Below are 13,465 nucleotides of genomic sequence, written 5' to 3' on the forward strand. Positions count from 1 at the left end.
TACCCAAGTCAAATTCAACACACCTCATAAAACTTGTATCCCTGAATATGATATCTCCTGGGGTAACCAAGTTGTTCCTTCCTGATACTTGGATACCAACCATCGCCTTCACCCGATGGATCTCACAAGCGAGTTGAATTTCCATGACTGTCTGACTCTTGTATCACAGTATAAAAGTATCTAAATGCTTCGTATAGAGTCTCTGACCACAGTACAGTAAACCAACTATCAGCAAAAATGCTCGTGTGTTTGTTTACGAGTTGCTTTTCTGCTAGCGCGCACATCTGTTTGAGCTTATCTAGCGAGTGTATTCGCTAGCAAATGATAACTGCAGCATACAATTTTTGGGAAGCTGAAAGGGATGTTTGTATGGCACAGTACACAGATTCATTAGGCTGTAAATATCTGTTTTAGATGACGACAGCATATACTATAATTGCATTCCAAGATACGTTTTCAAGCTACCGATCTCTAAGATATTTCACCATATCTAGTCTCACCAAAAGTAAAACTAAATTGGTTAAAAAAAAGTTGGGTCAATTTCCTATTCAATTTTTTATTTTGATCCCAGCCTCATCGGCTTCTTAAGAAATAAGAATACCATGTTATACTCTTGTGATAAAGGCAGGTTTAATGGCAACCGAATCCGGAGACTTTGTTGCAATCCTGGAATGGCGAGTCAACAGGGTTGGCAGTATCATTGGGAAACCGGGAATATGAAAAAAAAAAAAAACTATCCAGGATTATCCAGAGCCCTTGGAATTATTGGTGTTATAAAAGCAAGTTTATGTTTATTTTATGGGGGAAGGGAGGATAATATATGTAAACATTAAATTCAACTAAGTTTAGATCGCTGTTACATCAGCCTGAAGTATATAGTCATTCGAGAGGATGTAGGCGGAAATCTTGTGTTTGTGTCTGGTGGTTGAGAGATGGACTTCTGAAGCAACGTCAAAGGAATAACTTATGTTTGAGAAATTGGCGGCCTACAGGTTATCTAAGAAGTGGCCCTCAGTGATGGCCAGCGATCCTTCCTTGTTGGAGAGGAATTGAACTCGGCCATGACGGGAGGAGAGATCCATCTGCTGATGGTCAAGTGAAGAACCATCTGGTAGGTTGTGGTTGTGGCGGCTTGATGTTGCTGCTAAATATGTAAGGTTGTTGTTGTGGCGGCTTGATTTTGCTGCCAAATATGTATATTTGACGGTCAGATAGCTAATGTTACGAGTGGGCAGTGACATGTAGCGCATGGGTTCGCCCCAAGTGTTAGTTTTAGTTGTTGTGACCCCTTTTACGAAGATATTACTGGACCATGTTGGGCAGAAGTAAAACTATGAAAATATATTTCTTGAGATGGCTGGAAATGTTCTGTAGAAGAATTTTATTACTAATGAATATGGAAAACGTTATAGTAGACTCTTAATTAAGATAATGGTATATATCTGATAATGATTCTATTTCATCCTCCCTATGTGCTCAGTTTAACTACAGATGTAGCTTCCGGTGTATTTCTCATTATGGTACATAGGTGCTATCCCATATCGTCAAACTTTTTCCAACAAATTGGTGTACTACCCAGAAAACTATCTGTAGGATAGTCGAGGATGTGGGGTGAGTCAGTAACTGGGTTCTCAGGGCAGTTTCATTCACTGCCCGATCTTTGTTAAAAGCTTCACGGTTATTTCTCCCATGCTAGTAGTAAGTAGCAAGGAGGTATATTACTGATACAACCCGCTTGGGTATGAGGAAGGTTAATGGCGGCTGTGCAGTGAGCCAGCGCGTCACTGACTGTCAAATGCCACTCCGTAGGCCCGGATAGCTGTCTTGTTTTTCTCCTTTACCGACACGTGGGCTGTTGATATTAAGTTCACAAATCATTCCATGTACACGACTCGATCACAACTCGCGACTCGTTCTTCGTATATATATATATATATATATATATATATATATATATATATATATATATATATATATATATATATACACACACACACACCTGCGGTGAGTGCTACGTGTTAAACCTGCCTTTTGGAAATATTTCGTCGTAATTAATCTTAAAAGGACGTCGTCAAATCATAATAAAAAATAAGTCGGTAAAGAATAATGAAATCAGTAAATACGGTGATCCAATTTATTCCACAAATGAGTCACAGCAGACAGACTCCAGTACAGGGAGGCTACAGGACACTAATGGTCTTAACTTTCAAACTGAAAAACTTGTTTGTGAAAGGCACTGCCCCAGAGAGGAATTTTATCAGGGGAACAAATTTTCTTTCAGGTCCCCTTCCCTTCTCCATTAGTAATTCTGTTTTTATCCACTATGGTCTCATGCCATGAGCTGGAAGGCCAAAAAGGGTATGGGAGATGAGAGGGGTGGAATGGGGCGCTTTGTTGATTTTCTTCATTTCCTGAGATCCCAGGAAATTCGCGGCCCCCCGGCCCAGGTACTACTATGTAATCCCCTGTACCCACATCTTAAGAGGCCCTGGGTCACTGATAAACATTTACATTATTTTTAGAGGGTATAGAGAGGCTTTTGGGTACATTCATATCGGTGTATCATTGTTTCTTGTTACTGTAGACTTAATCATTATTTCTTTGAATGAGGTGGGGTTATACGATAGCGTTTATATAAATGTTTCAGTTAGATTCAGGGACTCCAAATCCGAAATATGTTACATATACATACACACGTCATCGCACATACACATTTATTTAAGTGAATTCACTGGAAGTGTGGAGGGTCATGAAGGAGTGCAAGCGAGGATTCACTGCAAGTGTAGAAGTTCATCACGGAACTGGAAGCAAGAATTCTATGGAAGTGTTGAGGGCCATGAAGGGGCTGGAGTCTCTTAAGTCTCACGTACCACATTAGTCAGATTGCCAAGAAAAAGAAAAAAAAAAACCCCTAAAAACCATCGTTCACAAGTTGGTTCAAATTTTCCCAGTGATTTTGTATATTTTATTTTGTTGAATTTTCGATGAAAGGGCTTTGCATAATCAGCAAAACTATGAAGATGACTGAAAAATCCGTATTGTATATATTGTATGTTGCTTGATTTTGAACCAATTCTGCCGAAAATATCTATTTGAGGAAATGTTTCGTTTTTGATAGCAGTGGCTGTCTTTAATGTTCGTCGGGGTAACCTAAGGCGCCTTTAAAAACCATCCCTGTTAAGTGTGCTTCAAACTGGCCAAGTAGTTTCAGAGAAGAATGAAATTTGAAAGGCGAACAGATGGAAGACGGACGCAAACCGATGGCAAGAGCTCGCATGGCCTTTGGCCAACTGAACCAAAGAGATGACAGAGAAATAGCAAATAGCCCTGTAATACAGATGGAATATCTTTAAGTATGCGACCTGCAAGATGGTAAAGAAGGTAATCAGGAAGCAGGTAGAGGATTTCTTGACCGTCACAAACCTGCTGCATTTCTATGAAAGGGTGATTAAAAGAGACGGTTGAGTGAGTTTTGCATTCTTGGACTATCAGAAGGCCTTTGATATTATCCCCAACACATGGTCGAAGGGGTCAAAAAAATTTTTTTTTTTTTGGGGGGGGGGGTGCTGGGCGAGGGTGTCAAGTGAAGTTCCGTAAATGTTCAGGGCTAGGCTACCCCTGTTTCTTGTCTATGTAAATGTTTTGCCAAAGGAGGCAAAGCGAAGTAACAAGGACTGCGAAAAAATTGTCAAAAGGTTTAGACAAAATGCAGCAGTGGTCAGACAAATGGCGAATGAAATCTGATTCTGGAAAATGCAGAGTTGGAAGGTGGAAAAGGAAGTGATGAGATCAGAGTGTGTTTACGTTTTTGTTGAAAACAAATTAAAAAGTCTCATTCGGATTAGGGACCGAGGACTTGACATAGTGCTAAACTTATCGCAGCGCAACATGCGAGAGATCATGAAGAGAGGCACACTATACTTTGGTCTACATCAAAATTAGCATTGAGTACATGAGCAGTGAGATGTGTAGGAAGATGTGCAAAGCGGACGTTTGATCCAGGCTGGAATATGGTGCAACAGTCAAGCCTTCTCGTCGGGAATTGACATACAACTGCTGGAAGGGGCTGAGAGGAATGCAATGATAACTGTTACCACAACTGAATCGGACTTGCGAAGAGACGAAGGAAAAAGGCAACACAAGTGACCAGTGAAGACACGAGGGAACACTTTTTCATCAACAGAGCTGTGAACATGAGGAACAAGGCTATAGGAAAGGAAATCAGGGCGAGTGACCTTGATCATTCATCACAGTAGAAAGGGACGTGATAAACAGGTGTGCCACGGGTTTCGGTGGTAAGAGACGCGTTAAGCAAGTGTGCCACAGGTGTCGGTAGTAAGGGACGACTTAAGCACGTGTGCCACAGGTGTCGTAGTAAGGAACGAGTCAAGCAGGTGTGTCACTGGTGTTAGTAGTAAGACTCTTACTTCACTCTACGCCTTACTACGTGTCGCAGTGAAGCATCAAGTCATAAAACTGGTATGAAGGTCAGCAGTGAAACGCCAGTCCCACAGGTGTCCCATAATTTGCTGTCAAGTGAAGAGGCAAGTGTCCCAGGTGGGCTTTTAACTATTGCAGTGCTCCTTGTTCGTCTGGAGGTTGATCCAGTCAATGTAGTTGGGGCTCCTCGTAAAGATTCCGGGCGAATCTTCCTCGGCACAACCGTAGCCGAAGCTGGCCATCCCTATCATCACCCAGTGACCGTCCGACATCTGCGCGATCAAGGCACCACCGCTGTCACTCTGTAGAAGAGACCCATAGGTATCCTGAGTGGCACAGAACCTGACGGCATGAAAGGATTATTTTATGCAAACTGGTTTGTCAATAAGACCTCCCATTCCCCCAGCTTACCTTTACTACATTGGCTCTAGGGTAAGACCCGCGGCTACTTTAGTAACTAGAGGTTGTGGGATGTCTATAGGGTCTGGGACTAACTGAATCATGGGACCGAAACTAGACCATTGGATTCGAAGATTAATACACCGTAATTGCCAATAATAACACGAATTTAGAGCTCTGGGATTAACCAGATTACAGGTCCCAAAGCAAGTTATCACATAAGGTTTAAGATGGACAAAGAGCTTAAGTCAAGCCTCTGCAAAACCAGACCCAGACCGATGCCATAAGCCAGAAGGAGGTATTCTTAGACGACAGGACCGGGAGTAACTGGACTACATGGCCTAGGACTGGCTCGACGGATCAAAGACCAGCTAACCCCACGGCCACATTGAGAAAGGAATCTGACTGAAGAGGTTGTACCACTATGGACTGACCATACTTGTACTAGGACTTTGCCTAGGTCGTGGGCTACAATGAATCCAATGAGGGATCTGGGAATAGTCAGTCCACGAAGGGGTCTGGACACAAAGCCTACCTCTTTCTACACCATAGCAGGTACTAACCAAACCACAGACCTGAAATCTAGCCACAGGAGGGTTCCAGAACTATAACCAAAGGAACAACCCTGGTTAGACCACAGAGCTGGGAAATATGTTCATTTTAGCATCCCAGTTTGTCTATAGGGCCTAAGGGCTGGCTTAAGCAAGAGCTGTTGATTGTTGAAACGCTTACATGTGGTCTAGGAGTAGATAGGAGGTTGGGGATTAACTAGCCTACAGCATCTGGGACTTGTGTACCATACAACCTGTGGCTGCCCACAGGGCCTGCGAGATATCGGCGAGAGCATTAACCTACGCCAGACTGGATCAGATGCTCCGAGATGTCCAAAGAAGGTTAAAATTCTCTCGATACATACCGTACAAGCGTCCTTGCCTACGGTGTAGGTACAGAGCATGTTGGGAGTGATGTTGTAGAAGCCTTCATACAAGGTTTGACACAGCGTGTTGCTGATTACCTCCAGTCCCACCTTCTGCAGGACGTCGCTCTCTTGGCCCACTGTTGGAGAAAACATCAGGATCACATTTGTTATCTCTCTGAGCAATGTCGTTCCGGCCCTTAAGCATGAAGGTACGATATCTTCCTGATATCAACGCATATTTAGTTGTCACATGTCTTTGTACTCCAAATGTCACACACTGGCGAATATCTTTACTGGCAAATATGATATGCAGTAGCCAACCTCCCTCCGCAATTAAGAAGTATCAAAGACAACTTTGGTAATGTTTTATCAACTCCAAAACTTAAAAAAAAAAAAATTCTCATTAGAATGATGCTATATTTTCAACGTTTTAAATGTAGCAGGTTGTTCTCATTGTCTTTATGCATATCAATTACTCACAGTATTCGATGGTTCCCCAACCGGAGATGGTAGCGATACCGGAGCTGGGCACTTCGCTGGGCAGAGCGATGCAGAGGAGGCTTATCTTGGGGGTTAGGGTGACGGGATGTTCCAGCTCCAGTAGTGATAAATCGTTGTCCTGTGACCGAGAAGGAACACAACGTTAAAGAAAATACGAACAGTGGCCTTATTTGCGCACATCCAGTCTCTAATCGGACAAATTTTTAGAACAGCAGAGCTAGCGTAGCGTAGATAAAGCCAAGGTAAGCAACATACTTTGGTTGCACCTTTTTACCAATGAATACTTAATTGTAAAGAATGAAACGTCAACAGTAATGCGGAGGTGAACCCATGAGCAGTCTGGAACCATCAAAAATCCCAGGGCCAGTTGGCGTTATCTTATCGAAGATTTAGTAGGTTGGGTACGATTATCCTGTGAGATGTAGCCAGAAATGTCCTGTCCCATGATTGTAAACACTGATTAACTGATGTTAGTAGCTGCGGTTCTGCAAAAAAGTTTCCCCTCAGTTTTCACACTCATTTTAAAGACTTTATATATCATTAAATCTACTTTTAAAGATAACAGTGAGGAGTCAGCTCACCAACGTCCAGTCGTCGTACTCGGGGTGAATGATCACATTGATGGCGTTTATCCTCACGGTGCCTTCTTCTTGCCTGCTTCTGTCATGCTCACCCAAGACAACCACCGTCTCGTCGAACCTGCGAAAAGATGGCATTAGTGTGCATTAGAGGGATGTGTACAGATCACTGCGATCAAAGGCTTTTAGATTGTTTGCGCAGTCTTTAATCAATGTTTTGACAGTCACCAGTAGCGGATTTCAAATCTTCGAGCAACTTTATTCCAAGCACTTCAAGTATCGTGTAACTGGTGTGAATTATCATCGTCCATCAATATACGCAAGAACGGCTAAATATAGAGGCAAAAGCTATACATTTTTTTCTTCCTTTTGCAATAGATAATTCAGCTGCCAGTTTATTAACAGGACATCCTAACCTCCAGCACAGAAAGCTAAAGATTAATCAGAACTGGCTGATGCGCAGGCCAGACATTACCCAATAATTCCAGACTGGAGTTAGAGCAAAAAGAAGTCGTGCCCTTTCGTTGGAGGGAGAACGATGCAGTTCAGAAAGCAAATGAAGAGATGCTACTGAGAAACCTTGCAGATGGAAGACTAATGAGAGGTAGGATAGGCTTGGTCGGAAGACCCTAACCAGCGCTGTTGTAGTCATAGAAACTTAAAACCCCAGACACGAATTATGTAAGGTAGTTTATCACAACCAAGGGATGGAAAAGGGGGGAATGTGCCCCACACACGAGAAAAGAGAACATGATCAATCTAGAGACATGTGGAAAGCTTGGTTTACCCAGAATGTTGTTGTATACCCTGACTCTAGACAGAAATGAAGGAATATATATCATTTGCACCTGGAGAATTTATTACACCCAGGGGAAGATCTGGGAACCTAATACCCAGTAGAAAAAGGGGGGTGGGGGATTGAACCCCAATATGAACAAGATTAAGGGCATTTTCCCCCAGTACATCAAACAAAAAGAATGCACCATACGTAGACGATAGACAAGAGGAAGCAGTACATTTAGAAAAGTGGCAGGTATTGGTTGGGGAAGTGCACGTGGGAGAACAATAAACATGACTAGAAATCTTATGATGGAAAACTGCGAACGTTTCTTCTCTCCTTGCAGAAGACTAACGTATGTTATACATGAAAAAAAACAACTGAAAACCTCATCCTACATCCTTACTAAGAGGAAGGTGAAGGAAAAGTTCCCGTAATTTAGGGGGGGATACCCCTGTCAAAAGTAAGTTAGGTTTTGGGATTATGTTTGGCAGTGTCACTCGTGAGGTAAACATACCCATCGTAGTAGCAGTGTGCCACGGTCAAGATCCACTTCGTCATGATGAGCGACCCCGAGCAGATGATGTACGGCTGTCCAATCAAGAGCAATGCCTGATGGAGGAAAAAGGGGGGGAAAGTTTATCTTCTAAAGGTCATTATTTTGAATGTCTTGGCAGCGTGGTGTCCGCCGTGTGGGGGTACTGCTTTTTTATGTCTAAAAGTCGTGGGAGCTCTTAAGAATGACATGGTACATAAACGTTCATCATGAATACTTAATTACCTAAAATACGTTATGTTTTGACTGAGTTCGGAATGTATGTTGTCTTTGTCAAATTTATACTACTTACCACCACCATAATACTAAGCTGTATGTACCAATTTTCGTTTTTTGGTTCCGTGGTTCCCTTTCCACATCATCAGATTAATACAAAGATAACCAGTCTCTAGTTTCACTTCGGTTTTTCTCCGACCTCTTAATACTTATGATGTCTCGTATCATTCTCACTTGTCACTATTCATAAACATGGAACAATTTTCTTAAAGCCGTGCATTTCCATGAACACGCCTGATATTTCGCAACTGGTCCCTGCAGCCATTTGAAAATTAATAGGGTGATACCTCTAGATAAATAAAGAAAAGGTGTCTCATCATTAGTAATCTCTAGATAAATAAAGAAAAGATGTCTCATCATTAGTAATCTTGTAGAAGTTATTCAGTATTTTGTTAAAGATGTTATACAGGGACAGTATATTGCTACAAGAATTATGTTAGACAATAACAGCAAAATTACTTTCCATTATTTGATAATGTTCTCCACTTTGTATTGGTTAAGTTGTATTGGTTACGTAATAATTAGTGTGAAGCTTAGCCGTGCACTAAACTGTCGTTGCAGAATTGCATTTTAAGTATTAGAGTTTGAATACTATGCATTTGATATAGTACATGTGTTATTGCAATCATTGATAGGTTTCCCGTGTATTTACCTTTCATTTCCTTTACCAAATGGAACGTTAGAGAACGGCTCAGAGGTAGTTTGTGTTGCACTTGGTTTCTACGGTGATCCACAGTCAAAGCAGTAGAAAGTCGAGAAAGAAACTGTATGCTAACCCTAACGGGTGCGGTGATGGCGAAAACAATGTTTAGGAAGTAGGTTTTATAGATTATCTTTCCTGCTTCATATGTTTTGTTATTGTCATAGAGACTATTTCGTTGTCACAGGATGAACTGTTGGTGCTTTGGGTGCGAGTCTGATCGTGTCTAACAACTAAGGAATTACTGCGAGAAGGTGCCAGGGTTGTTGACGATGAACATCCGACCAAATGAGATCAAAGCTATATCTGTTGCTGGTAAGTGGATTGTGACTGACTGTTTATTGACGACCCAGAACATAATCTTTATGATTAATGGTTTGTTAAATGGCAGGTGAACAGTTGTCTTTAGGCCTTTCATTTCCAGCACGTCCACTCTCTATCGTTCTTTTAAAATCAAGACCCAAGAGTTGCATCCATGCACACTGGCTTGAGTACCACACCTTCAGACATACCCATTTTTGTTCACACACTGACCTCTCCCTCCACACGCTCCTCAGTTCACCCAGAACCTTTGCCCCCCTCATTCACCCTATGACTCAGTTCACCCAGAACCTTTGCCCCCTCATTCACCCTATGACTCACTTCACCTCTTTCAACCTCTGCCACGTACACTTCCAAGTACGCACCGCACTTTACTTCCTTCATACCCTCCTTATCCATACTCGGACCATTTATTTTTCCTCTTCTATTGCACCTCATTACCTTACCTTTTTCACGTTTATTCTCAAAGATTCCTCCTATCACTCCCTCTTCCAAGACTTGCCACCAACAACCGGACTTCTCTGAGGCTGCCACTGGAGCTGTGTCACCTGCAAACATCAATCGATTCACCTCCCGTTCCCTTCCCACTCCAGTATGCGGTGGACTCACCCCCCACCTCGCTCTGAGACCCTTATACATTTACTCCTCTTTACTCCCCTCTCCATTAAAAGGCTTAATAACCATGGTGGCATCAGCTATCCTTGATTTTTACATATATTTCAATAAAAAGGCTCCAGTGTCTGTTATTGGTGTGGCTCGCCATCAGAGATACTGTGCCTCTATACAGGGTCCCCCTTATCGTCGGACCTCCGGGGACCCCCATAATCTGTGGGTTGATTACCATGGCTGTTATTAGCTAGGGATGGTGGTGGGCGGAAATGGTACTCACCTGCCAGGGGAACTCGGCCGGCCGGGCGTCCTCACCGCCCACGATCCTGGTGACGGCGATGCTGCCGCGGTTGCAATTACCTGAGGGAGGGAAGGAGGCGCACGTCACATACCCGCCTGTAACCGTGTAACACACACACACACACACACACACACGACAGAAAAATAAAAGCAGTTCCATTGGGGTAATCTGTCTGTTGGGTCTACAGTCAGCAAGCATGTGTTATCTCTCAGGCTCCTACAACAACATAATTTTGGGATTACATTTGTATGATTAATGTTTGAATTACATTCGTATGATTAATGTTGGAATGACATTTGTATGATTGATGATGGAATTACATTTGTATTATCAATGTTGGAATTACATATGTATGATTAACGTTGGAATCACATTTGTATTAACGTTGTAATTACATTTGTATTATGAACGTTGGAATTACATTTGTATTAATGTTGGAATTACATTTGTATGATGTATTGCTTCAGAGACTAGCTAGAGGAGGGTATCTGTCGCGAGTTTCTGAAGTGAGATCATAGACTCCTCCTCGAGAGACGATGGCACAACCTTTGGGTCAGGTCAAAGGTCAGGGTCGTCGTAGCCGTGGGTCGTACAGTCCGTGTTATACCGAGGGTCGTGTCCTCGTGCCCAAGAAGTGGGCAGGTCACCCAAGACCGAGATTAAGAGAGAGAGAGAGAGAGAGAGAGAGAGAGAGAGAGAGAGAGAGAGAGAGAGAGAGAGAGAGGGAGAGAGAGAGGTGGGTTACAGTAAACACACTGTACTTACTGCAGAACGGTCGTGAGGAGGGTACATCTGCTGGGTCGGCCAGTTCTGGTGTTTCCAGTGGCGGTGGTTCTGGTGCTGAAACTCCTGGAGGTAGCACAGGTGGTGCGGGTGGCGCAGGTGGTGTGATTGGCGCAGGTGGCGCAGGCGGTGCGGGTGACGAAGGCGGGCCAGGTGCTGGAAGCTCAACTGCCGTTGCTGGTTTCGGTGGCGTAGTCGTTGCTGTTGGTTTAGGTGTAGTAGTAGTAGTAGTAGTAGTAGTAGTAGTAGTAGTAGTAGTAGTAGTAGTGGTGGTGGTGGTGGTGGTGGTGGTAGTGGTGGTGGTGGTAGTAGTGGTGGTGGTGGGAGTAGTAGTAGTGGTGGTGGTGGTGGTGGTGGTTGTAGGAGGTTTGGTCGTTGTAGTTGGTTTCGGCATGGGGTTTGTGGCGGGTGGTTTCTGCGTGGACGCAGGTGGCTTACTGGCGGGTGGCGGAGGTTTCCCAGGTGGTGCTGGTCCTGGCTTGCCTGGTAAGCTGGTTCCTGGTCCTGGTGGGGTAGGTAATGAACCGGTTACCGGGGCAGCTACAGATGTTGAGGGTGGTGGGGAAGGTGCTGGGAGTATTGGTGGAGTTGGAGATTCAACAGGTAATCCAGCTGTAGAGGACTTCGATGATGATGGAACAGTTTCTGGGAGAGGAGGACCTGTAGTGGTGGTAGTGGTTGTTGAGGACGAAGATAAGTCTACCGGGGTAGCTACAGATGTTGAGAGCGATGGGGAAGGAGCTGGGATTATTGGAGGAGTTGGAGATTCAGCCAGTGACTCATCTGTCCCTGGAGAGGACTTGGAAGGCGTCGAAACAGTTTCTGGAAGAGGAGGAGGACCTCTTGTAGTTGTTGAGGACGAAGATAGTTCTACCTGGATATCTACAACTGTTGAGGGTGATGGGAAAGACGTTGGGACTAATGGTGAAGTTGAAGGTTCAGCAGTTAATCCAGTTGTCTTGGAAGACGACTTCGAGGGCGTCGTGACAGTTTCTGGGAAAAGAGGACTTGTTGTAGTAGTCGTTGAGGACGAAGGTGATAAATCTACCGGGACATCAGCAGTAGAGGAGGGTGATGGGGGAGGAGCTGGGACTATTGGTGGAGCTGGAGACTCAGTATGTAATCCAGTTGTTTCCGAAGAGGACGTCGCGGACGGTAAATCAGTTCCTGGGAAAAGAGGGCTTGTAGTAGTGGTTGGTGAGGACGAAGGCAATTCTACCTGGATATCTACAACTGTTGAGGATGATGGGAAAGACGTTGGGACTAATGGTGAAGTTGAAGGTTTACCAGTTAATCCAGTTGTCTTGGGAGAAGACTTCGAGGGCGTTGTAGTAATTTCTGGGGAAAGAGGACTTGTAGTTGTGGTTGTTGAGGGCGAAGACAATTCTACCTGGACATCTGGAATTGCTGAGGGTGATGGGAAAAGTGCTGGGACCAGTGGTAGAGTTGGAGATTCAACGGGAATTCCAACTGTTTCCGAAGAGGGCTTCGTAGGCGTTGGAAATATGTCTGGGAAAAGAGGACCTGTTGTAGCCGTTGATGAGGACGAGGATAATTCTGTCAGGACTTCTACATGTACGGGAGGCTGTGTGACCATTGATGGAGTTCGGGGTTTACAGTTAATTGATTTATTACCGTAGCGGACTTGAAGGGGGAGGGGGGGGGTATGAAACTTTCTGGGAAGGGAAGTCCCACTGTATCGGTTGATGAAGACCACTTTCGCATGAAGTTCATGATCGTGTCTTGTGTGGAAACCATCACTGAAACCAAATACCCCCTACTCTATACCCCTTCAGCACAACATTAAAAAAAAAAGTATTGATTATTAGCGACTGTTTCAAGACAAAATGTCAGCCTATAATTCTCTTCACATGTTTCTGGTTGAGTATAAACATTTAGAGGATAAGTGGACATGGCGGGTTTGAACTTTTGAGTGACGGTGTTTCTGCACTATTAGGCCGAAACTAAACACAGAACATAATTCGCATAAACCTAGAGTCCAAGTTAGGGTAGAATTTTAAAATAAAAAGTGGAATCATGCTGGTTAGATCACCAGAATATATACAGTTGGAACTAGGACGAGGATGGATGAAGGGGGAGTGTGAGGGTTTGACACTGGAAAGAAAACTTAAGAATTAAAGAATGAATCATTGGGAACCACAAGGGTCAGGAAATTGTTATCTGTCACAGAGAAAACAGAACTTACAACAAATAGAGGAAGAAGCGCCGAAGAACGTAAAGAATCAAATGAGAGATCACGAGAAGTATTATGTAGTGGTGGAAGAAATCATGGATCTGAAAAAA

General features: G+C 43.6%; 2 protein-coding genes across 2 annotated transcripts in view; both read right to left on the reverse strand.

Annotated features, from left to right (window-relative positions):
- Rrp4 (exosome complex component Rrp4) overlaps positions 1-287 on the reverse strand; it is a 5,960-nt gene extending 5,673 nt beyond the window's left edge. Inside the window, exon 1 of the mRNA XM_071689818.1 lies at positions 24-287. Coding sequence (XP_071545919.1) covers positions 24-145 — 122 coding nt within the window. The 5' untranslated portion in view covers positions 146-287. The remainder of the gene's footprint in view (positions 1-23) is intronic.
- A 1,841-nt stretch (positions 288-2,128) lies between these two features.
- Positions 2,129-12,758, reverse strand: LOC139759611 (uncharacterized). The gene is made up of 7 exons (XM_071681943.1): positions 11,144-12,758; positions 10,358-10,437; positions 8,133-8,227; positions 6,841-6,958; positions 6,239-6,377; positions 5,756-5,895; positions 2,129-4,742 (listed from the first exon to the last, which is right to left on the reverse strand). Exons 1-7 carry the CDS (start codon positions 12,756-12,758, stop codon positions 4,566-4,568), a joined length of 2,364 nt encoding a protein of 787 aa, XP_071538044.1. The 3' UTR covers positions 2,129-4,565.
- Between the last annotated feature and the right edge of the window lie 707 nt (positions 12,759-13,465).

The sequence above is a fragment of the Panulirus ornatus genome, chromosome 3 (assembly GCF_036320965.1).
Source record: "Panulirus ornatus isolate Po-2019 chromosome 3, ASM3632096v1, whole genome shotgun sequence".
Lineage (NCBI taxonomy): Eukaryota > Metazoa > Arthropoda > Malacostraca > Decapoda > Palinuridae > Panulirus > Panulirus ornatus.